The sequence below is a fragment of the Mirounga leonina genome, unplaced genomic scaffold, assembly GCF_011800145.1.
Source record: "Mirounga leonina isolate KUSES-001 unplaced genomic scaffold, KU_Mleo_1.0 Mir_92, whole genome shotgun sequence".
Lineage (NCBI taxonomy): Eukaryota > Metazoa > Chordata > Mammalia > Carnivora > Phocidae > Mirounga > Mirounga leonina.
The window spans coordinates 10,943,911-10,970,228 of record NW_023270852.1 but is presented as its reverse complement, the minus strand read 5'-3'; the positions used below and the strand labels follow the sequence as shown (position 1 = coordinate 10,970,228).

Below are 26,318 nucleotides of genomic sequence, written 5' to 3'. Positions count from 1 at the left end.
TTCCCATCCTTAAAGTCATTGCAATTGTTGTTCCCTAAGCCTTTAATGCTTGTCCACTTAATCTTTACAGGGCTCATCCTTCTTACCTTTCAAATCATCTCTTCACAAAGCCCTTCCCAACCATTTCGTATCTTATTAGTCTATTTTAATTATCTGCATAGAACTTATCATTATGTCATTATTTCTTCTTTACTATTCATTTATGTTTCCATGTCCCTTCACTAGAATATAAGCTCCCTGAGAACAGGGACCTTATTTGCTACTGTAACCCCACTGCTAGCAAACACTAAATAAAATACATGTAGGAAGGAAGAAAGGAAAGGTGGGAGGGAGGGAGGTTAGGAGGGAGAAAGGGAGATTGAAGTAAAGACACAGACACTGATTTATTGTCACGGCAGTTTGTGATGTTTTGTTCACCTAAACAAATGTCCAGCAATAGGATGAACGTGGAGTGAGCATATATGAGAATCCTTTGTTGTCATGATAAATGGAATCAAATAAAACAGTGAATGAACACTTGTTTCTCTCTCTCTCCAAACCTGTTTCTCCCAGTCTTCCCTATCTCGGCTAGTTTTACAAGCAAGACAGCTCATGTCAGAACAGAATCTCCACTTACTGCTCCCCGCAGCCCCTTCTCCCTTCTCATACCATCATTCATTTAGTTGTTTAGGCCAGAAACACAGGAATCACCCCCTGAGTCCTTTCTTTTCACATCTAATTTATCAGTAATTATTTAGGGCTTTTTCTTCAACATGCGTCCTGACTCTGATCACCTCAACACTTTTTTTTTTTTTTTTAAGCAGGTTCCACACCCAGCATGGAGCCAAATGCGTGGCTCAAACTCACAATCCTGTGATCAAGACCTAAGCTGAGATCAAGAGCCAGATGCTTCACCAACTGAGCAACTCAGGTGCCCCACCTTGACATTTTTAATATCCTCCTGGCTGGTTTCCCTACTTTCTCTCTTGGTCCATTAGAGTCACTACTTCCCACAGCAGCACATAAAGATCAATTAACCTCACCTCTTTACACAAAACCACCAAAAGTTTTCCTGTGATACTTAGATTAATCTAAATGCTTTACCAAGTCTAAAACGCTCGGATAATTTGGCCCCGGGCTCACTCCTTGACCCATCTCCGGAGCACCCGGCCCCAGGCACAGCAGCCTTCTTGTATTCTGGAACACACCCTGCTCATGCCTGCTTTTTAAGTGATATCCCATTTGTCAGGAACCTCGTGCTCCTGACTTTCATTTGCTCACTCCCTTCATTCATCACATCTCTGCTTAAACTCTCTCTGCAGTGATGTGCTTGGTGATTACAATCCCAGAAGAGCCCACCTGTCAATTTCTGTCTCCTTACTCTGTGTTTCTTAGCCTCTCCCTTTGCTTGAAATTCCATTATGTAGTGTATCTGCCTCCTCTCTTTTGGCTAAACAAAGGCAGGGCTTTGTGATCTAGAACACCTTCCATCTCCAGCACCCAGCACAGAACCTGGTAGAGAGAGAGTGCTCAATTAATGTTAGCTGAATAAGTAAATGAGTTCCCAATTCCTCCCTTTCCTTAACCTTGCACATCTGATCTTATCAGAAGGGTTTGTCAATTATATCTCCAAAAATTCTTCAGCCGTCCACTTCTTGCCATATGCCCTTGTAGAGAACCCCAGTCTAAGGGCAACACCATCCCTCACCTGAATGACAGCAGGATCTTCTCTCTTGACTTGGTTTCCACCCCTGCCAGCCTCTCATTCATGCTCCCCAGAGAGGAGAAAGAAATCCACACTCCATACTCGGTGGGAGGAAACACAACCCTGCACCATCCTGCCCACTGTTCTCCCACTTCACCTTGAAGGACTCTTCCCCGCCCGTTCTCACTACTTTGGACACCCTGGCCCTCTTCCCTTTTTCTTCAAACCTGTTGAACTCTAACCTAACTCATGGAACTCCTTTACACTTTCCCCTCTTCCTGGAACATTCTTCCCCCAACTCTCTGAATGTCTGGCTTCCTCTTACCCTTAAAGTCTCTGCAGAAATACTCCCTCCAGAGAGATACATTCTGACCACTCTTCTAAATATATATCCCTCCTCCCTCTAAATGCACTATTAAATTACCTGCTCTATTTCCCACATGAAATTTATTATAATTCAAAATTATTTTTGCAATAGAATAGAGATTAAGAGTGTGGTCTCTAGAAACATGGGTTCAAATCCCAGCTCCAACTCCACCACTGCTTAGCTGTGCAACCTTGAATTAGACATTTAACATTCCTCCACCTTCCTTTACCTATCTGTAAAATTGGTTAATGATAGTGCCAAGCTTATAGGGTTGTTGTAAGAATTAAATGTTAATAGGCACAAAGCTTATTAAACAGTGCCTTGGTCTCAGTGAGTGCTCTGTTAGCTGTTACTTCTATCTCTTGTTTGTTTGTTGGAAGTCTCTTATCGCCACTATATTGTAAGCTCCTTAGAGCAAGAACCATATCTTGTTGTTCACCATTGAATTCTTAGCACCAAGCATAGTTTCTGGCATATAGAAAGTGTTCAGGAAATATTGGTTAAACTAATGAATTGCAAAAGGCTCCTCTGTAACTTAGAAAATAAGCTTCCTGATTTATTATCAAGTTAAAAAGCCAGGTTATAAAAGATTATTTACAATAGTATCACAGGTTTGTAACATGTGTTGGAAGGACAACCATCATGGTATTAGCATTGCTAGTTTTTATGTTCTTATTTTACTTATCTATATTACCTGATATACACAGTTGACGCTTGAACAATGCAAGGGTTAGAAGTGCAGTAAAAAATCCACATATAACTTTTGATTCCTCAAAAATGTAACTACTAATAGCCTTCTGTTGACCAGAAGCCTTAGGGATAACATAAACTGTGGATTAACACACATTCTGTATGTTATATGTGTTACATTCTGTACTCTTACAATAAAGTAAGCTAGAGAAAAGAAAATGTTATGAAGAAAGCCATAAGAAAGAGAAAACACATTTACAGTATTGTATGTATATTTATTAAAAAAAACTCCACCTGTAAGCGGCAGGTAGGGCTGGGACCAGGGAGGCAGCTGTGGGGCCCAGCGCCAAGATGACAATGTTCTGCAGCCTCGTGGCCTCCATCCAACTGCAGCCCCTGAGTGGGCCGTGGGCAGCAACCACAGCCTGGAGGCACAGTGGAACTGCTCCATCTGCCTCCTGGAGGTGTACCACCCACCCCTGGCATATGCAGCTGCTGTCACAAGTGAGTCCACCATAAGTGAGTGCACCAGCCTCTCTGGGCTGGGCGGTTGGGGGGGCAGTGGGGTGAGTGAGCTGGGGACAGTGGAGGTGAGGGGCTCCTGCCCAGTGCCATCCCTGCCCTCTGGGAGACTTCCTCCATTCCAGCCCAGCCTCCTGCCCACCAGCCCGGGGCGATGGACCTGACTGCACCATGGGCACATGGAGTGACCTACAGCCCAGCCTGGTCCTGGTCTTACAGGGCCGCCCCCCCAACCCAGTACTTACAGGGCAGCAGGTACGACCTCTGTGCCAGTTGACTTGTATTTGATCTCACGGAGACTGGGATGGGTAGTTGTAAATAAATGTCTGTGGTTTTTGCTCTCAACTCAAAATAATTTAAAATTCCACTACAATAAAAACTTATATGATGGCTAACTGAACATAATAAAAAATTTTTTTTAATTCCATATATATGTGGACCCACATAGTTGTTCAAGGATTAACTGTACTTATATGTTGCTTTTAAACTGAGAAAACAAGTCAAATTCATTGTAGAAAAGAGGCTTAACTATTAGAACACTGGAGTCTTTATAACTGTTTTTCAAGGATGCATATAGTTGTTTGCATGAGAATCAACAAAAAAACCTGTCTAAAATAAGAATTTATAATATAGTTGGTGACAGCACAGCTTCATCACAACCATATGTATCCTGAAAATATAAAGGAAAAAATTTCACTCCAAATAACCAGAAAAATGTAACATTGAAATAAACCCAAATGGATAGGACTAATAAAACAAAAGAAGTAACAAAAAAAGTAACAAAAGAAACTACAGTTCTTTTGTTATTGTTGTTGAAGTATAATTGACATACAATACCCTATTAGTTTAAGGTGTGCATTATAGTGCTTTGATATTTTTATGCATTCTGTCACCAAACGGGTCATTACAGTATGACTAACTATATTCCCTGTGCTGTACATGTCATTCCCATGACTTATTTATTCTATGCCCGGAAGTTTATACCTCTTAATCCCCCTCATCTACTTTGCCTACTCCCATCCCTCCCACTCTGTTCACCAGCTGTTGGAGAAACTACCCTTCTTTATATCAAACAAAAGAAATTTGAATGGGAACATGTCTTACTCTAAAAGGAAATACTGCCAGTTGTAAAATTCTCAATTCTCTCTAATTTATAAATGTAGTGGCCAATCAAGATCTCATTTGGCTTTTTCTGAAATTTGAGATCTATTGTAAGTATATGCAGAAAAATAGACAAAATTAAACAATGGTATTTTGCAAAGGAATAATGAGTCAAGCATTGAACATTTTGTCATTAAGAATTTCAAAGTTAAAACAGTTTAAGAAGTGTGGCACTAGTTGATTAAATTTAAAAAAACACCATAAATACACATATATAAACATATATAAGATACGGCAAAGGAAATATTCCAGTCCACAGTAGGTATTTGCAGGGAGGCAAAGATCCCAATTAAATGCCACAAATCCTCCCCTTTTTACTTTTTATGGGTACAGATTGAAGCATGATTTAATTTGACTGAGCGCAGTGGTTAAGAGTGTGGACTCTGGAATAGACTAATTTCAAATCCTGCCTCCACTATGCAGAAGCTGTATAACGTGAAGCCATGAACTTTCCCCTCTCCCTGTGCCTCAGTTTTGCTCATCTGAAAGATGGGAATAGTAACACTACCTGCATTAGAGGGCTATTGTGTGGATTCAGATATAAAGAGCTTGGAACAGGGCTGGCATTTGGAAAACCTCAATAAATGTTAACTATTATTTAAAATTAAATATAAGTAATGAACCTCTAAAATATGTAGAAAAAAATGTGTGTATTTATGACAGGGGTATTAGGAGGAGAATAATAATAATAATAATAATAATAAAGAACAGGTGCATAAAATCACTTCCTGTTGTTTGAATAATGCTTTGCTCTTAACTTGTTGTCCGTCCACCTACCTGACTGGCTGTGATACAGCATTACGGACTTCAATCCTCCCGCTGCTTCTTTCTCTCTCTTTTTTTTCTTTGCTTTCTAGCAAATCTCTTGGTCTGAAGAAAGGGTACATCTTCCTTGGGTGGAGCCAGGCACCAGACCCAGTATCACCCAAACGGACCCCGCTTCTCTTCTGCACGTACACAACCCCTGCTGTGGGTCCTCCCCAGGTGCAGGTCCTGGATTTAGGCCTCCTGATAGAGGGTGAGAGTCACAGCAGGGAGCAAACAGGACATCTGGAGAAGGCTACTGTTTTGGCCACATCAGCCTGCGAGATCCCCTCTTCCACAAACTCCAGCGGTCCCCATTTCCCCAAGCACAAGCCCCATCCTGGGCTACCCTCTATCAGTTCACATCTGCTTCATCTCCCTAACCACTTTCTCATTTGGTTGCTCATTTCCTCATTCATCATTCAGCGTTCATTCATTCAGTCTTTACTGAGTGCTTCCCATGAGCCAGGCCCTGCATTAGGTAGAGCCCTAGGTGGAGGCCAGTGACCCTCCCTGTCCCAGGAATCCCCTTCTCCTGGACACCCAGCTGAGGTGTTCAGTCTCTGATGAGACTAGAACCAAGATTCTAAACACCCAGTCCACTGTCCAGGGCTCTCCTAACATATGGCCTGAAAACATTCAGTGAACACTCTCCTCCCTAGTCAGGATTCCAACCTGCTTAGCCCCAGATTCCCACCTACTGTCTGTCCTGAGATTTACTTCAAATGAGCCCTCATGCTTCCTTTGGCCCAGATGAAAGGCAAATGAAAGTAATCTTTCCCTGAGGCTTTTTCTCAGACCTACCTGGCCTTTGCAGGATAGAAATTAGAGATTGCATGGTACACCTTCCCCAGTCAGAGGCAGCCCCACAGCACTTGCCTTATTGGTTCCAGGAAACAGAGAGGCAAGACTTGCCCCTGCCTTCCCCCCTAGCACCACTATAAACAGCAGTTCCTTTGATCTGGACAGCTCCCCCCCCCCCGCCTGCCCCCCACTGAAGGGGAGCTTGACGCCTCCTGTTTCACCTAGAGGTTGAAACCTAAAGCAGTGAGAGAGAGTTGCTCCCAAAGCTCGTTTCATCTCTGATGCATGCTGGTCGCTGAAAGGTAAGAGAGGTCGGTACAAGTGTCCTGAGCCCCAGGTGGGGAGGTTCTGTTTCTCCAAGTTCCTAAAAGGAACCCAGCGCTGAGTCTCTGATGTTCAAGAACACACCATGACCACGTTTACCGCAGCAGTCCCCTCCCTCATAGCCCCTTTTCTTCCCTGGACAGCATATAACGTTAATGTTTGTGTTTACATCTCTGTTCTGAGATCAACCTTTAACAGACCGTGTTCCGTGTGTATGCTTGAACACATATACAAAGCTGTGCCGTGTCAGGGTGTATTTAAGTGTGTTTGTGCATTTCTCCAGAGTGTTTACCCCTGTGGGTGAGGCCTGGTTTGCTCACTTGATTCGTGAATTGTGTCACTTTTACCCTGGAAGTACTCAGGTCATGGGAAGCACCACTGAGTGTCAACAAGACTTTAGTCTGAGAGGCCGAGGGCACCTCCTGTGTGTCATACACAGCCTGCCTCAGCCCCTTTGCTCCTCCTGCCTCTTCAGCTGGGATGCTCTCCCCTCTCCTGTCACATGTCTGTCTACTTCATTCTTACCACTTTTAAGATTTCAGCTTGGAGCGCCTACTCAGGAAGCCTTCCCTGTCTCCCCAGACAAGATCAGGCCTGTGTGCTCCTCCACAGCTCCTGCTCTTTGCAGCGCCTTTCTCAGCTTGTATTCTATGTAATGAGTAGTCTTCACACACAGTTGGAACGCTCCGTGCCCCCAGACCATCGCCTCCTGAAGGAGGATCATGTCTCTGTCTCACACTGACTCTCTAACCGCTAGCAGAATGCTGAGCACAGGGTGAGTACCCCATTTCTGAGCCAGCAGCTGCAAGAAAGACAACATCCAGGGACAGTACTTTGGTAACCTTGTGCGATTAGGGAATTTTAGAACTCAGCCTGAATTCTTGGGGCTCCCCATCTGCTCAGGAATCAGCCTCAAATCCAGAAAGTGAGAGCCACCTGTGGGATAGTCTTCAGGGGCAAGAGAAATAACTAACCGTGCCCACTCTGCAGGCAGGCTGGTGGTAGGAACGCTCCAAAGAACGGAGTACGGCGTGGCAGCTCCTACAGGATACAAGATCTGGGGGACCTCTGGAAGGACACCAGGGGAGCTGCAGGCCTCAGCTCACCCTCCTTGGTTCTTCCCAAATCTTTGACCCTCAAACCTTTGAGCTTTCCCTCCCAGCCCTCCCACCCATGCAGACACAGCTCTCCTCGCCAGCTTGTTTCCCATACTGGCCCCTTTCCCCCCGAGCCCACAAAGAACTGGACTCGGGCAGCAACAGACACTGGAGATTGGATGTAATTGCATCTTAAGATAGGCATAAGCAGAGCTCAGACTGGGGCCCCGAGATGGTACAGTGACAGGGATGGTTGGGTCACTCACAGCACCCTCACCCTGTTTCTGGCTCTCATTCTTCCGGACTCTGGAACAACACTGTCTCCGCAGTAAAGGGCATCTTAGTGGATTTGGTTCATAGTGTGCAGCTGCATTCGAGAACGGGGGAGTTAGGGGAGAGGGATACGGGGCAAGGGCACAGAGGAAAAGATACGGTTTGAACAACTAGGGCTCCTATGCCTGCCTCAGCTTCTCCACAGCAGCATCCACATCACCCCCAGTGGCTATAAGGGCCTGGAGATTGGCTTCGGGATTCAGAAAGCCCATCGCCCGCAGTTGCTCTAGCTGCACCCGGAAGTGAGTCTCGGGCTGCGGCTGCTGGGGATTGGCACCGGCTAGAGCTTGCAACATCTGGAGGAAAGGGGTAGAATGGAGGTCCAGATCCACAGAGCCCTGTGCTGGGGGAACCTCAGGACCTGGGGCTACAGGGGGATCCTCAGGCATAAGGGCGCCCTCTCTAGGCTCTGTTCCGCCTGCCATACTTCCCAGCCCTGCTAGGCCAGGCATGAACCAGAGGAGGAGGCGAGGGGCTTCGGTAGCCAGGATCTGCAGACCCTGCTCAATCTGTAGCAGGGCGTGCATGGCGCGAGGGTTTGCCACGGCTGCCTGAAGGTGCAGAAGTAGTGGCAGTTGCCGGCGCATCTCATCCTGCAGCTGTGGGACCTGGCTCATGCTGGTAGGCCTCAGGGATCTTGGATAAGCTGGTGGGGGCAGCCAAGCATGCTCAGGCATTCCAGGGGTAGCCGCCATGGGGGAAGGTGGTGAAGGAACGAATGGCGCCCTGTTGGCAGAACGCCCCAGCCCTAAGACAAGGTCAGGCATGTTGGTGCTGTGGCCGGTGGAGCCGTTCCCTGCACCACCTTGGTCTCCATCTTGTCCAGTACTGCTGTCTGGGGGGTATCTCAGGAATGATGGGCGAGAGGACTTTCCCTTGATGGCTACTGACTCTCTGGGGAGAGGCTGGCCGGCCTCACGTTCCTGGGAGGAGGAGGAAGTTGGGGGGATTCGATTTCCTGGTGGTGGTGGTGGTTCTTGGCTCGGATTGCGGGTGGATGCAGTGCCTTGCAGATAGGTTCCCAGGGACTGGGGGGTCTCATGTAATTGCTGAAGATAGTCATAGAGCCCTATAGTACCCAGAATGTTGGGAACCCTATTTCTAGTTTCAGATACATCCTGGTCTCCAGGACGCCTGCCTCGCCTGCGACCTGAGCTTCCATATGTGGAAGCCCAGGGGTTGGGGAGAGGGTCACAGTTCTCCGTCCTCGAAGGCCGGCTGCTGCTGGTGGCATTAGTAGTAGTGGAAGTAGCAAAGGGATTGCCACCAAACTGCTCCTGTACCGCATTAAGCATCGGGTCCATAATATCTGTGTACATGGTACGGAGCACATTGTAGCCACCAGGGATGCTCTCTAGGTTGCTGAGTGCCCGGTCCTGGCTACGCATCATCTCTTGCATCATGGCTGGGTTGCGTAGGAACTCCAGCGTCTGCCTCATGATTTCAGGGTTGTTGAGAATATGCCCAATCTCGGGGTTGTGCTGGATCAGCTGCTGCATATGGGGGTTGTTGAGAACCAGCTGGCGCATCAGGCCTGTGTTGGACAGCAGACCCTGAATGAAAGGGTCATCAATGATCTGAGCCACAAACTCAGGCACAGAGACATGCTGCCACATCAGTGAGCTTGGCTGGTCAGAGAAACCACCAGAGGTCAGGCCTAGCCCGTTGAGGCCTGTGAGAACACCTAAACTAAAGGTGGGTGGCCCATCTGCCGGGTAAATGGAGCTAGGTTGAGGGAATGATCCAGGGCTGGGGGCTGGGGCAGGGACTGAAGCAGCCGGAAACTCAGTGTCCATGGTGCGGCGTTGCATCTTGATGACCAGGTGGACAGTGAGGCCATCTCGCACTCCACACTGTGCCAGTGAGTCACGGTCCTTAAGGATTTTGCCAGCAAAGATTAAGACCAGCTGATCAGGGTGGGCCTTAAAGCGCTGGGCTATCTCTCCCTTCAGCTGCTGGATGGTGCAAGTGTCTGTAACTGAGAAATCCTCCTTGTCCTTGGGCGTCTGCACTGTCACCTTGATGAGGTGGGGATCCTGGATCGGTGCTGGGCTGCCCTGTGGCAGGGCCTCTCCGCTTTTGGCCATGGTGAGCAGCAGGAGGCCCAGGTCTGTGGGGACACAGCTGGGGGATGGGGATGGGGTACCAAGATCATCCTTTTGGGCAGTGGCAAAAGTAAGAAAGGTGAGCAGGAAGAGGGCCTGGGGTCTCAGAGCGGGGCCATAGGGAGTCTGCATGGAAGGGGCAATGAGGTCCTCGGGATAGGATGCTTGTGGAGGATTATGGGTCTGAGAGGTGTCAGGTCGGGAGAGGAAGACTGGATGCCCTGAGAAAGAGGTCTATGGTTGATGAGTGAAGGGCAAAGGCAGGAAGAAGGATTTGGGTCAGGGCATACATACCAGTCCGCTGTGGCCCCGTCCTTCCTCTTAGACAGGGCTCCAAAGCGCCCTCATCTTGCTAACAGCCACCCCTGAAGCCTTCTGGGCCGGAACCCGCTCCATCAGGTCACCTCTGTGACCTCAGCACTGACATCACAGCCTCACACAATGGATTCTTGAGACCTCTCCAAGGTGCTCTGTATCCCCAGGAATGCAACTGCGCCCCCTTACCTCTTCTATTTCCTTTACCTTGATGCCTTCTTCATAGTGAGGAACCTGGGCTGACCCTTCCATCACAGGTCGAGAGCCCTACTTCCACACATCTGTGTGTGGTGTGTGGAGACAGCCTTGGATTGCAAAATTAGGAAAGCCTTAGCCTTAGCCCCCTATGTCCCTGTGAAGACCCAAATTCAACTGCACCCTGAATTGTTCTTCTTCCTGGCATTCTCTGTTTCTGTCTTCTTTTTGATTCAACATTAGACATGAATTTTTTATATATCTTCAGCATATTGACTTTCTGATGGGCAAGATCTAGCATATGAGAGAAGGGCCAGAAATGACACGAAGTTTTTATTTTACTTTTTAAAAAGATTGTTGTTATTCCCCAGAAGAACCCAAAGAATGGACTGGCTATTTACTGAGATTAAAAAAAAAAAAAAAAAAGACCAGGGAATAAATTTTTTTTTAAGATTTTATTTATTTATTCATGAAAGACAGAAAAAGAGAGAGGGAGGCAGAGGGAGAAGCAGGACCCTGGGATCATGACCTGAGCCAAAAGCAGACACTCAACTGACTGAGCCACCCAGGTGCCCCAGGGAATAAAGTTGTTAAACAGAAAACCCAGAGTTCAGAATTACATACATTTGAAATGTTTATTTTATACCCAAATGGACATGAAGGGAGGGAGTTCACTATTGTGAGCCTGCAGTTCATCAGTATTGGCAGAGTATTTAGAATCATAAGATTAGTGAGTATAGTAACGGGATAAAGGTAAAAAGACCAAGGCATGGGCACTACATATTTACAAGTCTGGAATATTAGATGTGTTCCACAAAGGAAATTGAGAAGAAATAAAACACTAAGTCAGAAAAAGGAGGGGGGGGGAACAAAGCAAATGAAGAAGAGTTTCGGAAAGGAGAGAGGAACTGATGGTGTTGGATAATGCTGGTAGGTCAGGAAGATAAAGGCTGAGAACTGACCACTGGGTTTGACAAGAGAATGGGGGACCATGATGAACCTAGACTTGGAAGAGTGGAGGGGGCAGAAATCTGGCTGGAGTGGGTTTAAAAGCAAGTGGGTTAGAAATGAAGTGGATTCAATAAGAGTATTTTACCTAAGAGAAAGGTTATGATGGCTGTGTGGAAATGTGGGGATAGAAACGTTTTTGTTATGTTTTTTCTTAAGTTGAGAATATTACATCATGCTTTTATTCTGATGGGAACAACACAATGAGGAGGGACAAATGATGCAGATGGGAGAGAAAATAATTGCAAGACTAAGCTATTGAGTAGATGAATTGGAGAGATTGGGATCAGTGCCCAAGCAGAGAGCTTGATTTTGGTCCACAGACAATTTATTCATAACAGGATGGAGCACAGAGTGTATGGGTTGTCATTGGACAGCCAGATTTCAGTTATGGCAAAAAGGTGGGGATCATTTAGACGAAAGGTTATAGATAGAGTAAGGATTTGCTGTTGCTAAATTATGAGTTCTAAATGGTAGGTGGAAAGGTTCAGAGAATTGATGACCAGTGGAAAATTGGGTCACATGAGGGATTTTCAGAACATATTGGGATAAGAATCAGAAAGGTGACACAATAGAGCTTGGGCTTTTCAGATAACATGAGGCAAACAGGGTATAAAGCTTAATTAGATTAATTGATTGGATAAGGGTGCCTAGGTGGCATCTGACCCTTGGTTCTGGTTCAGGTCATGATCTCAGGGTCCTGGGGATGAGCCCCACTTTGAGCCCCGAGTGGAGTACCACACTGGGCTCCACACTCAGTGAGGAGTCTGCTTGGGATTCTCTCTCTCCCTCTCCTTCTGCCCCTCCTCCTGCTCAAACTCTCTAAATAAATAAATAAATAAATAAATAAATAAATAAATAAATAAATAAAATCTTTAAAAAAAGATGAATTGATTGGGTGGAGGCATCTTAATAGGAATGTAGAAAATCCATTTTAGCTATAATTCTTTCTTGAGACCTATCCTTTTACTAGTTTGAGTGGGGGAGTGGGAGTCTGGCAGCAGATCTGCAGGAGCACTTGTTTTGTGGGCTCTCCTTCAGTCTTGCTGATGGCAGTGTCAGGGCTAGAGGAGGGGTAGTCTGTGAGGAGCACACAGGATTCCTGTGGGTACCCTTTGCAGACCAGAATCTGAATCTGCATCGCCACCTCCACTGCTCCAGACACCACCATCTCCCACCTGCTCCATTGCAAGAGCTACCTCATTAGTGTGTCTGCTTACACTTCTACCTCTAGCACAGTCTTTCCCCACTTGGCAGCCAGATCCATGCACTGAAACACCTGCACTGTTTGCTCAAAATCCAGCAGGGATTTTCCACTGCATTCATAGTAAAATCCAGAGTCCTCACCAGACCCTACAAAGTTCTTCCTGATGTCCTGTTTTTCCTTCCATTGTTTAGTTCAATCCACTCCAGCTACAACATCTCCTTGTTATTCTTCAAACACATCAAGAATATTCCCACCTCACACTTTTACTCCTAGGTAAACTTCTCTGCCTGGAAAATACTTCTCCCAAAGGAGTGCATGTTCGGTTCTCCCAATTTCTTCTGATTTCTGATCAATTATTGCCTTTCAGGAGAGGCCTTCCTGGATTACCCTGTATGTAGAAGACCTTATCCTGCTTCATTTTTCCTCATTGCACTTATTCATAGGTTAAGTAGAATACAGTCTTATCCCCACAAAAGTAAACTCCTAAATAAAGGAACTTTATTTGGTCACGGCTGTTCATTCAATGCCTAAAGCAATATTTGACTTATGAAATTATTTGACTTATTTGACTTTATTTGGTCACTGATATTTCTTCAATGCCTAAAACAATATTTGACATATGTAATTGTTTACATACCAATTGGCTGTGATACTCCTGGGGAGGCAGGAAGAGGAAGAGATGGGGCCTTGACTAACTACAGAGAACACAAGCTACGGACATTTGATATGCCGAAGGACTTGTATTCTTGGAAGGTGCCATGCCCCCAAACGCCTGAGTTTTGGTGACAGGAATATGCAGTCAGGGTAAGCAACTGTATCTCTCTGTGCTAAAGAGGGAATAGTAACAGTCCAGCAAAGTCCTATGATTGTAACAATGGCAATTAGTAAGAGATCCCTAAAGAGGATAAATACCTACCTAGACCTGGCTGAAATGTGGACTTTTCCTACTCTGGCCCACCAGGCCATTCTTCTTCCACTTTCAAACTTGAACAATTTGGACTTGGAAAATTAAGAAAGTTTTTATGACTACATATATGTGTCTATCTATAGTAATTTTCCCTTTTGTATGGGTATGTTATGACTATCTTCCCCTACACATGGGTGTGTGTATGTGTCTTTAGGTATTTGTGTGTTGCTGTGCATGCCCTTGGCTGAGTGTGCAATGTGTTGAATGTATATGCCTGTATACATGAATCTTTAGCTATGTGACCTTGTGTATGTGTGCAAAGCATATACATGTCCTTGGGTGTGTGAGCATGGTATGACGTCTGAGTTTGTGGTTCTATGTATGCAACGATGATTCTCAAAAATAAAAAACTATGATTCTCTATCTCTATGTTAATATATGCATGTGGCATGTGTGTGCACTAATTATGTACTGTAGGTGAGACAGGGATATCACATCAAACACAGATAGTTCCCTTTTTTGCAAAAGAAACAAAGCCAAACCTCAGATGGGGGCATGTGGGAGTAGCCATTTTATTGACAGATCTTCTACGCATGGCCAATGGTCTATTATTCAGTGGAGAAAGTATTGCTTGGTTTCTCCTGTTCCAGGACTTGTCCTGGATGGAAGCATCAGAAGAGGTGGAAGAGGCAGATGATGTGGTCAAATGGGTCAGTAGCAGGTAACAAGCAGGTAATAAGTAGGCATGGTGGTTAGAATCCTTGGGATCTCTTGAGTTTGCAAATAGCAGCACTGGTGTCCCCCTCAGTAGCAATGAGTGCCTGCAGATTGGCATGATGGTTCCCAAATCCCATGGCCTGGAGAGATTCCATCTGCTGACTGAAACGAATCTCAGGGGCTTGTGGAAGGTGGGAAGGGTCTCCAGCTAACGACTGTAGCCTCTGCTGGACTGTTCCAGATTTGTGGCAGCATTCAGGATGTTTGGGTTCAACAATATCTGGCACATCCCAGGCCCAGGGCACTGTGTCAGGGTAGCTGCAGCTGGGTGCAGGAAGCCAACCCAGGCCCCACAGGTAAGGTGCAACCCAGGGTAGAAGAACAGGAGCCTCTGTGGCCAACAGCTGCAGACCCTGCTCAATCTGCAATATTGCTTGTGATGCTTTAGGGTTGGCTAGGGATATAAGCATGTCGGAAAGCTGTGTCTGCTGCAGGAATGTGGACAGCTGCTGCCTACACTCTTCACTCAGCTGGGGCATACTTATGAACAACATCATCTGGGCTGCCAAGTACGGGTTATTCAAAAGCAACTGCATCATGCTTCCTGTGATCTGGGAGCTGGTCTGCTCATCAGAAGGCTGGAGGTCATCCTCTAATTTCTGGTCAGAGCTATCTAGAGAGATGGTGGCATCTTTGTCTTCTGCCTGGGGCTGCTGGGTGAGCTCTATGCTAGGTAAGGCTGGTACCGCAGCCAGCTGCTGAATGGGACAGGTATGACTCCGGCTCTTGGTGGAGATAGTGGTAGCATAGGCACCAGGAGTATGGTTCACCTTGTTGGGGGTAACATTGGCTGAGGTGATAGAGGATAAACCACAAGAACTAGTATAGATGACTCGGGTTGTAGGGAGCTGTGGGAGCTGGTCCCGTCGTTCCTGGGGTGGTGTTGGAGATGGAGGTGAGGATTGAACTTGTTCCAAAACTTGTCCTTCCAGGAGAGCTGTGAAAGGGTTGCCCCCAAAGGGATCTTGTGAGCTGTTGAGCATTTGGTCATTGTAATCAACATAACTCTGACCCAGGACATTGTCCCCACCTGGCATTGTCTCTAAGCCTGAGTGTGACTGTGGGTTCAGTGGATGCTCAAGATTCTGTTCAGGTTGCTGGATCTGCATTAGCTCTTGAATAATGGCAAGGTTTCTGGCCAGCTCCAGAGTCTGCCATAGGATCTCAGAATTGTCAAGGATGTGGGAGACTTCTGGGTTCTGCTGCATTAGTTGTTGTATGTCTGGGTGTTCTGAGATGAACTGTCTCATGAGGTCTGTGTTAGACAGAAGCTGCTGGATACTAGGATTCTGTAGCATCTGTGCTATATACTCTAGACTACCCACTTCCAGATCCTGGGTATGCATTTTGGATGCATCAGGCTCCACAAGAAGGGCTGATTCTACTGGGGTGTGACTCACACCAGCAGGTTGGTATACCCCATTGCTGTTACCTTCGGTGTTTCTGTCCCAGTGGCAGGGCTCTTTGGTCAGCAGTTTCCGGGAGGAATGGGCTAGGGATCTGGAGCTGCATTTGGACTTGATGACCAAGTGAATGGTGTGACCATCGAGGATGCCCCTTTGGCTCAGTGTGTCATGATCTTTGAGAAGGCGGCCCATGAAGACAAGCACGAGTTGGTCCATCTGGCACTTAAAGTGAGCAGATAGCTTCTCCTTGAACTGCCTCACTGAGGTGTCATCAGCTATCATAAAGTCTTCCTGCTTGCCTGCTGTCTTCACTATCACTCGGGTGACACTTGAAGAGATGTTCTTGTCTGCAGGCAAACCTGAAGGACGCCCACTCTGAGCCATCCTGGATTTTCGAGAGATGACATGCGGCATGGACCTCAGTGGGAGGGCAGATGTTGAGCAGGTGGAAGCCGGGGCAGAAGGGTGAGGGCAGACAAATATTTCTGCTGGCCTTTGTCTCAGGTGTCGTGTTCTTAGACCAAAGGCTAGTTTCCCTGGTGCCCAGAAAGGGATGAGTGACCAGCTGGGGTCAGGTATTTTGCGGTGTTATACCCCCCACCCCAGTTCTCCAGATGTGGCCCAGCTGAAGCCTGTCGTGGCTACTGATTCATACTTGGTACCAGGTGGGCTAAGTAAAGATGACTCCACCCAGGGCTGCCCCTCCCTTCTGCCCCACCCACCAACACCATAACCTCTTCAAAAAAGGGATATTGTGATGTCAACTCTAGTCTCACAGTCTCTGCCAGGACCAGCTAGGGAAGGGAGACATATTTGTATAAGTGTATGTGTGGGGGTGGGGGTAGGGGTGGGGTCACCAGATCTCCATAATAAAATAAAATAAGGTCATTTTCCAGAAAATAGAAGACAAAGTTCTCAGGATGGAACTATTAAAAAAAAAGGCGGGGGGGCGGGGTTGGTGCCTGGGTGGCTCAGTCAGTTCAACCTCTGCCTTTGGCTCAGGTCATGATCTCAGGGTCCTGGGATTGAGCCCCTACTCAGAGGGGAGTCTGCTTCTCCCTCTCCCTCTGCCTGCTGCTCCCCCTGCTTCTACTCTCCTGCTCTCTCTCTGTCAAACAAATTAAAAAATTTTTTTAAATCTTAAAAAACAAAAAGACCAGATTGTTTATGTGAGATGTGTGCTTGTCTGTGGTGCTGTGTGTGTGTCTCTGTTGGGATTGCAGGCTTGTTATATTGAAAGTCGAGTTTGCTGAAGCCATAGATAAAACTGCATATCTGTAAGAATGGAATCTCTCCTGTAAGAAGGATCTTATTACTTTTGTTAGAGATCTCAAAAAAATGAGGCCTTACAAAGGAAAAGGGAGCAAGGACAAAGTTCACAAGTGGAAAGGGAGGTCATGGTTTTCTTTGGCTCTAGGTTTAGTGATACTGGACTTAACTGAGAGTGCTCCCATGTGGAGATTGATTTCCTTGATCCTAAAAGCAGGAGCAAGGCTAGCTGGGGAGGCTCCCTGAGGGGCATTTCAAATTAAAGTTGAGTGAGCCCTTCCTCGCAAAGTATTTTTTATTCAGCTATCACTTGGTCTTTTCTACATGTCATTTTAGCAGAATCTTTAGAAAGATTTGATTCAGTGTCTTAGCCCAGTCTTCAGTGCCCACCTTTGTGTCATAGCATTAGTGGGAGAAAAGTCTGTAGATCAAGAGGTGATGGTGGAGGTGATTCGTAGTGAAATTCCTAACAGGACGGGTTTAGGCAACTAAAACAGATTCTCAGTTCCATGCAGTTTTGATCTATATTTGGGCAGCAGATAATTTTCCCTTAGTGGATATGTTAAAATGTGCATTTGTGTTTACGTAGATGGAAATATTGTACAAATGAGTAAGAACCCATATGTCTGGTTGGATGTATATTTGTGAATGTTTGTATATGTGGAAGTATAAGCATGAGACAGTGTGCCTGAAGTATTCTGGTATCCTCTGTGTGACTGTGAAGACTTTGGGATCTGAAATTTTGAACATTCCATCCGACCCCATGGGAGGGAGCTGAACCACTCAGATAGATAAGTAACAGAGGTGGAGTGTCTGGGCCTCTATATTCTCAGTGTGTTGAAGATGAGCAAAGATATTACAGACAGTTGGCCAGGGTACTTCCTGTGTCACACCAAAGGATTCTCTATTGAGAATGTCTAGACCACCAGCTCAGTCCACGTCAGACCCTCCTCATGCTCAGCCATTAGCTGCTTACTTCCTAGAATGGGACTCGGGCCTAAGTCCTTCCCTCAACTGCACTCAAAGTGAGATTGATTCAGGACAGGGAAACATTGATTTTCACACCAAGACACTGCCTCTTTACTCCCCAGGTACCCTGAAGGAGGCTGAGGATAATAAAGGGGGCTTCTATATCCCATTCTAATGACCAGTTGCCCTGGTCTCTGCACTGGGAGCAGAGGCTCTCAACATAAGGCTTATCATCTTAAGCCTAGTTCATGGAATTTTATATTTGTCAAAGCTGGATTCCTGGGTTTTGAAACACAGAATAGATTTGTTTTAAAAATTAGAATGCTGTGCCTACAATTCTAGGATTCTAGTAAAGAGGTGTTTGTTAGTGTTAGTGTTTGTTTCCCAGTTAAACCACAATCAAATCCAGATAGGCCATTATTAAAAAGAACTTTGATGTAAGGATTGAGTTATCAGTTCTACAGAATTATCAATTCTACAGAATTATCAATGATAAAGATATAATCAACATTTCTCAATCAGTAGGAGTGATGGCCATTGTGGGGGACGATTCATCTGGAGTTATGAGAAGGGGGACATGATTCTCCCAATACTCTACCCCAGGGGTCTCAGGGCCTAGAAGAGTTCTCAGGTGTGACAGGATGTGGTCAGGAAGAAGCCAAGAGAGCTTTCAAGCTGGTGGTTTTGATTGTTTCTGCTTCCACACCAGGAAGCTGAGGTCATAATTGATCAGGTAGCCATCATTGTAGACATAGAGCTTGTGATCCAAGGGGGAGTAATTGATGCCATGTAGCGTTTCCAGCATCTTATCCAGCGGGATGCTGAGACGGCGCTCCCGCCCAGTGGTGGTATCAAAAGCATAGAAGATCTCTTCTTGGCGGGTGCTCAGTGGGCGTAAGGCATAGAGCACTCCACAGGCCATGAAGGCTCCTGACATGGCTGGCTTGTACTGGCTGGTGCGCCAGGTTTTCTCCACTGCTAAGGTGCTGGTATTGAGACGACTCACAACCAAGTTTCCCTTGCTCTCCTCAGTGGCATAGAGCACCCACAGCCCCTTCTCATCACCAGCAAAATCTATGTCTTTCCAGGACACACCGGCATAGGAGAAGCGGTTGTTGTAGGTGGCACTGGGCAATGGGCGTCGTAGCACCAGGGTGTTGGAGGAGAGATTCACCTTGGCAATGTCACGTGTGCCATAGTAATTGAAGTACATGAAGTTCTCGTACACGGTATTACCGCTGCCATCACCGTAGCCCATCGTCCTCTCCACATAGTTCTTCATCAGTACCAGGTCATCATAGGACTTGTACAGCCGGTAGTAGTCAAAGTACCTAGGCGAAGCCCCACACCAGAATCATCAGGGTACGCAGTGCTAATAAAAATGAGCAGGCTAGTGTTCTAATTAATAGCGGGAGCTTTGGAATCAAACAGAACTGATTTGTAATCTCTTCTTTTACTTACAATATACTGGGACAAAAAACAACTGTAAAAAAAATCAGTAACAGCAATAACATTGACATCAAACTCAACAAGGCCTCATGGACACTGTGAGTGCATTATCTCATTTAATTATAGCAACAGCACCAGAACTTAGGTTGTATTCCCACAGACTAGGAGACTGGTTCTCAGAAAGAATAAGTAATTTGCTCAAAGTCACTCACTCAGCTCATAACTAAAATCTGTAAAAAGAATAACAAAAGAATCTATCTCATTGATATCAGGACTGACCTAAATAATGCTAATAAACCAATTAGTAGAATACTTCTCTCCAAGTAAGCAATCATCAAGGGATAGCTATTATTCTTTTCTTCTTTATGGAGACTCTTCTATACCTAGACTCCACGCATTCCACCTGCCCCTGAGACATTGGTGTCCCAGAGTGGGACACAGTTCGGAGGTGGATTTGGGGAGACCTATGCTCATGAGATCACTTTGGAAAGTTCTTTAAATTATCCCTGAATTCTGAGTGTTGTCACTGCTTGACATTGGTAAGTACTGCCTTGCCCACAGAGATTTTGAGACGATTAAAAAAGCAAAGTCATGTTAATATGCTTCACCTGCTACAAAGCACCTGTAGGAATTGGGAGCAATGTTATTAGTAACACTATCTGAGACGATCTTCCACTGAGGCCCTTCAGTGATAGGTTCAAGCCATGTTCATCCTACCCTCCTGTAATCTCCTACTCAGTTAGATCTTTCTCATAGTCCTATATAGACTGACTTTAAACCCCCTGCCTGTGCGTTGCGCCTAGCTGCCTAGCCAGGCTGCCAGGTTATTGAAGGGCTCATTCATCTACTCATGGATTCAGTTAGCAATCTTATCATCTAAAAAAACATCCACTAGCACCCATTATACTGGTCACACTTTTCTACGGAATCTCACATGATATTCTCATAATTTAACTATCCTCACTTTCCAAATGGCTAGAATGGGTCTGAGACATTAATGCATTTTCCAAGCTCACTCTAAATACTGAGATTCAAACTCAGCTTTGTTTGAGTCCATGGCATAAGTATGGTCAAGTTCATCCTTTAAACTGTCCTCAGAAGAAGCTAGGATTTTGAGGGCCAGGTGGAGAAGAGTTTGCTCTTGAAATAAGATCAGGCTATAGATAGAACCAGTTTAGATTATGATCGGATTGGAAATTTCGGACAGTGGGTTTGTGAAGGAGCTCAGGGCCATCTGAGTCCTCCTTAATCCAGAGAGGAGTTCTAGGAGGTGGCTTGTCAGGCCTAGGCTAAGTTTGTCCAGGGGCATACCTAAAATGGAGAGAGGAAGCTCTGCTGGGGCTACAAATAAACCCATTAGGGTAGGGTAGGGAACATTTGGAATGAACCTGGTTGCAAAAGAGAAACCATCCTGAACTCACCTTCCATTTTTACCCAGAGGAGCTACCCAGTAGAGGGAAGAGTCTAGATCGGGTGCTGAGTCTCGACCCCAGACACCTGCCATATGGGAGTAGCCTCTCCAATTGAGTTGTACCACAAGGGGTCGGCTGACTTTCTGGAGGCCTCCGTGGGCACAAGAACCTACAGAAGAGAGCAGGCAAGGTAGAAACTAGGAGTGAAGCACACAACCCACAGGGAGAGGACAATGAAAGTGTAATAGCCATGTGTGCATTTCAGCATGTGTCTGTCTGCCTGAGGGCATGCAGAGCTATATAAGCAGGTGTGACTTTGCACGAATAGAGGATAGTGTACATGTCTGATTATAGGTGTGTTTATATATATCTGTACATACTAGTATGCCTGTATGTGAGAGTGTACCTATCTCAGTCTGCAGCCCTTAGTGATGCAGCATGCAAGGAAGCAAAAGACCTTTGCTGCCCAACCCTCAGTACCCCATAACCAACCCCCTATTCCCAAATCTGGTCTTTGGGGAGATGAGATCTTAATAAATTCAGTCTGAGACCTCACCAGGGGGCAGGGGTGGACCAGAGGCCTCTTGCCACTTCTCCCTCTCACAATTGCTGAGCCGGCCCTCAAGAACATCCACCTCCTGGCGGTAAGCACGGAGGCTGCGCTGGTCAGAGTCAGCCAGAAGCTTGAGTGTGAGGCTGGCATTAGCCACCTATGGAAACGAGATGCCAAGGATATGGGTCATGGACTGTTCCTATGAACTGAAGTGAGGCTCCCATATTGCCCAGCTCAGTGACTTTTTTCCCCAGAAATAAGTGATTTTGGAAATCATCAAATTTATGAGATTAAATAAAACAGGAGACTATGGAGGGGAGAGGGATTCTCCAATCTATCCCCATGTACCTGGCTCTGGAGTTGAGAGAGGAGGTCCTCAGTCTCACTACCTCCTTCCTTGGCCATAAGCTGGGTCACCAACTCCCGTGCTACCTCTAGCTCCAGGCGCAGCAAGTTGTATGTTGGGGCCTCCTAGGAGGAAGCAAGAGCAATGGGATTCCTGGGCTTCAGGGCACGGTTCATTTCCAGGACCTGGTTATCCTGACCTTCAATGGTGTGAGCGTACTCACTGACCTGGGTGCGGGGGAATGGACAAACAGGACCCCTAAACCTCAACACCTGTGGCTCTTTCTCCCATTCACATGCCCCCCAGTGCCACACAGCCAACAAAATACTCTCAGATCTGTCACTTTCATTTGTTCCATTAACAGCCATTGAGGTGAGCATTAGTGTTATCTCCATCTCACAGCTTAGGACATTCGTGTCCTTCTTTTCACCTCAGGAAAAATCACTATTTCCCCCATATGCCCAGTTTCTCTCCCCCTTTCCTGGTTACAGACACACTTTCAGGAGTGTCTTGGTGAGTAAATGAATGGACAGACTCCTAGCTTCCAGGCCCTCTACCATCAACCTTCCCCAGGGCTCTACGAGTACCCATTCCGAAAAGCTACTGCCCACATCACAGGGTGGATGTCACATTTCCATTCACTCAGCCTTACTTACAACGTTGATTGCAAACTCACCAGCCTGGCCCACAAGACTCTCCAGATATTGCCCCTATTTTAACTCAACTCCAACTCTTTTCCATCTCCTTTGCACTAGCCATCCCACTTTCCTCTTCCTTTGCTAAAACCTCTTCCCATCTCCCACTGCACCTATACCCATGAATTGTCCTCTTAATGGAGGAAGCACATCCTACACAAGCCTCTCTGTACTGTGACTGCCACTGAGAATCCCAAGAACGACACCTAATTTTTCCTTCATACTCAGGATTCATCTCAAAGATGAGGGCTATGCTTCCTTCAGCAATTTCTCTACCACCCTGGCTCATCCTCATGCTGGATCCAGGAGAGAATGTGCTCCTATAACTGCCAGCCCCAGCCCATAGCTCCAGTGCTTACCCTGGATAGCTCCTGATCATACTTGTCCATGAGCACCTGGGTTATACTCTGTAGCTGTTCCAGCTGATTCATGGGCATGAGGTTGTTGGGCAGGTGAACTACACAATGGCACAGGCCATCCTCATCCACAGAACCTGGCACCCTTTTCACCAGCTGCAAAGGCAAGGCCATGGGCACATTAAGTGTGATGAAACATGGGTCCTAATGTGCTGTTTAGGAACATGAAGCAGAAGAGCTGACCCTACTCTGGAGTGTCTGAGAAGAGCTCTCTTGGCACAGGAGGTTGTCCATGACTGACTCTTCTGCCATGAGTTGGAGTGACCCTTCCCTTGACTTCCCAGAACATCCCACAGCCCCCTTCCAGCTCCTAGAGGTGGGGCCTTCCTCACCTACCTCATACACTGGCTGGTTCTGGTCACAGTTCACAGAACTGGGAGTAGACTCTTCCTTGAGGCTCTGTGGAAAAGAGGAAAGCTGATCTGAAAAGAAGTCTTAAGGGACCAGTTTAGGGGATACAGTACCTTTACTCTGGAGATTGAGTAGATTCCCACAAGTTCATTTTGTTGTGAAGACAGCAGGAACAGAGTGTTCCAAATTGTCAAAGAAGGGAGATGAATATGAACAACACCGTGAGGCACTGGACTCTGGACTGATATTTAGCGCTCACAAGAACATGACAACATATGACTTGAATTCTTCATTTTAAGTTGAAAACTAGAGGTTCTGAGAGTTAAAAAATAAATAAATAAAACAGCTGGGGTTTCCTTACAGATTCTTAAAGAATCAAGATGTGTGGCTCCTGTCCTGTGAATCGTCCCACACTAGTTTTTCTGGCCCTGGGAGTTAATTAGGTTATGTCTTCAGTCTGCAACTCCAGCCCAGTGGTTTAGCTTTTGGGGATGTTGAAGCAAAGGACACATGCCTACAACAGCCCAGGCTGGCCTGCCTCAGCTCCAGCATCCTTCACTAGGAAAAGGGTGGCAGATTTCTTCAGAAAGTGAGGCCTCATAGAAGAGCAGGGTGGACAGCCCTGAAATCCTCCTCTCTCATCTTCATCCTTGTTTTCCTTCTCTCACCCTAAGCCTACCCAAGCCCAGCAACAATCAGAGCAGACTGGGCATCCTATCCCCCTTCCAGACATCCCTAGGTCTCTCCACTTTCACTCTCTCTCAGAACCTGGGACTTCTTGAAACAGGTCAGAGGGATGAGGGAAGCTAGGCCGAAGCCCACCTGTTTGAGATCCCTCCACCCTCAGGCTGTACCTGAGGCTGTCCAGGAAGCACCAGGAATAGCAGCAGTAAGGGTATCCAGAGGGCCAGGGCAGGCTGCATCTTGCTGCTGCTACAGGAGGGGAGCAAGACCTTTGAGTTCCCCTAAGCTTTTATCTCTGGTCCCAGTGAATGGTCTCAGCAGGAGGGATATAGATTTCAACATCTGAAAGGACTGAGCATGTGAGAGGGGTTGGAAAGGGACAGGGTGGGGCGTGGGAAAAAGAGGACTGTGACATACTTGTGCTTCCAGAGATGGGGTAGAAGGGACTTTTTTACACAGACAGAGTCTCTCTCAGCTATGTGCTCTCCCCACACCTAGAAGTCTGTCCTCTTCGCTGTTCTAAGCACTCTAAACATTTCCATCCCACACCACTATTCAAATGGATCTGCTAATTGGAGATCCATATGCCTACAGCCTCCACTGTCTGTCCTTCAAGAAAGCCCCTTCCCAATACCTTCTTGTCAAGTCTCTAGTCCTCTGGCCTCTCACCTGATGTATCCTAAGACAAGAAAAAGTTGCTTCCTGAGTCAAAGCTCAGTGTTCCTAGTGCCGGCCACTCAAACTTGAGTAAGCCACTCACCTACTCTCCCAAAAAGCCTATTCTTTCCAATTTGTCTAGTATTTTGTCCCAGCTGCCCATGGCTTTGACATCCCTCCCTCCAGCTCTATTCATCATACTTCAAAGTAACTTGGTCATGAAAATTAATTCCTTCTTTGACCAGTGTAGACACTCATCCCCTGACCCAGCTTTGTGGCTCTTTTTTGGATAAGTTCTAATCACCCAGAGAACACAGCAGACCATCAAGGTTGGGCAGGAGTGAAAGGGACTGGGGCCGGGTGCCACTATGGCAGTGTAGGTGAAAATGGTGGAGGTGAACAAACTTTCCTTACCTGCGTTTAGGTGGATAAGGAACAGCCTACCAAAAGGATGTAAGCCAAAATGTGCTTTCCGTGCTCTGCCTGAAGACCACAGTTATGTCCATGAACTTCATGAGATATTGCATTTGGTATTTTAAGCTGTTCCAGGGAGTGAGGAACTTGGGACAGGTGAGCAGAGAATAGGGTGGCCCAGGGTGGCGGAGGGGTGGTGGGTAGGGGTCTATCAAGCATCCTATGCTCTGTGTCTGCTCCAGGCATCTCCACAGCACGGCCTCCTGGGCCTTTTCTCACACCCCCACATTTTGATATCCTGCAGAGAAGAATCAGGTAATAAACCAGGATAGACTTCCCCAAATTAGTCTCATTGGTTTAGAAACCAGAACTTCCTTCTGAAGAATATGGCTTTGCCAAGTCATGGGTCTGGTCTTGCCTCTCTCACTATGGGGGCCCTTGGGCTCCTCTGAACCCTGAGAACATCCTTCCAGGATTAACAAGACAGACCCAGCCTTTCCTAGGAAATAAAGATGTTGATTCGGTTAGGCCTGGGAATGTCTCTCCCAAAAACCACAGGGCAAACATAACCTGTACCGGGCAGGGGCCCCATGAGAAAGTCCTGAACTCAGGGTGGGGGCCCTACCAGCATACTTCCTTATGGCAAAATTCCAGGGAAACTGCTCCATATGGTCCATGTCGACAGTCCACACCTTTGCTCCTTCTACTTCCTCTCATAGGCTAAGAGAAGGGGAGGAAGACAAGGCTGAGAACCTTCTCCAAACCTCCAACTTCGGACTCTGCTCTGTGCTTAGCTATAGACAAGGGGTTGCTTCTCTTCTTCCACTGACCACTCTGTTCTCCACCTGGACCCTTGTCTCATCTCCAGACCTCACACAGCCCAGTGTCCTCTCTGAGTCAGGGGTTCACAAGGGACATGCTGAGGGAGGTGGCAGTAGGATCTCTGCTCCCCCTGAGCTCTCAGGCAGGAGACTGTCTCTGAACCATGGCCTGGGGCCCTGTAGCTCTCCTACCTGCCCATGCATGCAAAGCCATCCCATTGTCTGTGCCCCTTTCTATGATCAGGAAACCAATGCACAGAAAGGCTAGGGTCACACACAGCTGGGACGAAGAACAACATCTCCTGCATCCCAGTCCAAGACTGTTTCCGCTCCTGGAAGACTTGCCTTGTTTCTCACTCAACAGCAATTTTCTTCTGGGCAGGAGAAGCTACTCCGCCACTCACACAGATTCGGCAGCTCATCTGACCTGGGCTTCCACTCCCACTCTGAGGGGGTCCTCCTTCTGACTCCATTTACACATGCACACCTTCTTCCTGGCATGAGTCACTGGGGCCCAAGGGACGCAGAGACCTGCATGAACCAGCCACAGGCTGAGACACACCTCCGTCCATCTGC

At 46.8% G+C, this 26,318-nt stretch overlaps 3 protein-coding genes across 3 annotated transcripts; all 3 read right to left on the bottom strand.

Moving 5' to 3' along the window:
* Positions 1-7,630: 7,630 nt before the first annotated feature.
* On the bottom strand, positions 7,631-9,873 carry UBQLN3 (ubiquilin 3). Its single transcript, XM_034995342.1, has one exon. The coding sequence runs from the start codon at positions 9,871-9,873 to the stop codon at positions 7,906-7,908; it is 1,968 nt and encodes a 655-aa protein (XP_034851233.1). The 3' UTR covers positions 7,631-7,905.
* A 4,402-nt stretch (positions 9,874-14,275) lies between these two features.
* Positions 14,276-16,291, bottom strand: UBQLNL (ubiquilin like). Its single transcript, XM_034995120.1, has one exon. The coding sequence runs from the start codon at positions 16,118-16,120 to the stop codon at positions 14,276-14,278; it is 1,845 nt and encodes a 614-aa protein (XP_034851011.1). The 5' UTR covers positions 16,121-16,291.
* Positions 16,292-18,614: 2,323 nt separating this feature from the next.
* Positions 18,615-25,598, bottom strand: LOC118003986 (olfactomedin-4-like). The gene is made up of 8 exons (XM_034995118.1): positions 25,498-25,598; positions 24,021-24,099; positions 23,152-23,214; positions 22,759-22,911; positions 21,707-21,829; positions 21,410-21,515; positions 20,815-20,974; positions 18,615-19,275 (listed from the first exon to the last, which is right to left on the bottom strand). Exons 1-8 carry the CDS (start codon positions 25,596-25,598, stop codon positions 18,615-18,617), a joined length of 1,446 nt encoding a protein of 481 aa, XP_034851009.1.
* Positions 25,599-26,318: the final 720 nt, after the last annotated feature.

Excerpts from the sequence above, each read along its gene's own strand:
- UBQLN3 (XM_034995342.1), bottom strand. The coding sequence starts at position 9,873 with ATGGCCAAAAGCGGAGAGGCCCTGCCACAGGGCAGCCCAGCACCGATC.
- UBQLNL (XM_034995120.1), bottom strand. The coding sequence starts at position 16,120 with ATGCCGCATGTCATCTCTCGAAAATCCAGGATGGCTCAGAGTGGGCGT.
- LOC118003986 (XM_034995118.1), bottom strand. The coding sequence starts at position 25,598 with ATGGACCATATGGAGCAGTTTCCCTGGAATTTTGCCATAAGGAAGTAT. Across the intron at positions 21,516-21,706 it reads TCTCTCAACTCCAGAGCCAG|GTGGCTAATGCCAGCCTCAC; the intron begins GTACATGGGGAT and ends TCGTTTCCATAG. Across the intron at positions 19,276-20,814 it reads CCTCTGGGTAAAAATGGAAG|GTACTTTGACTACTACCGGC; the intron begins GTGAGTTCAGGA and ends GGCTTCGCCTAG.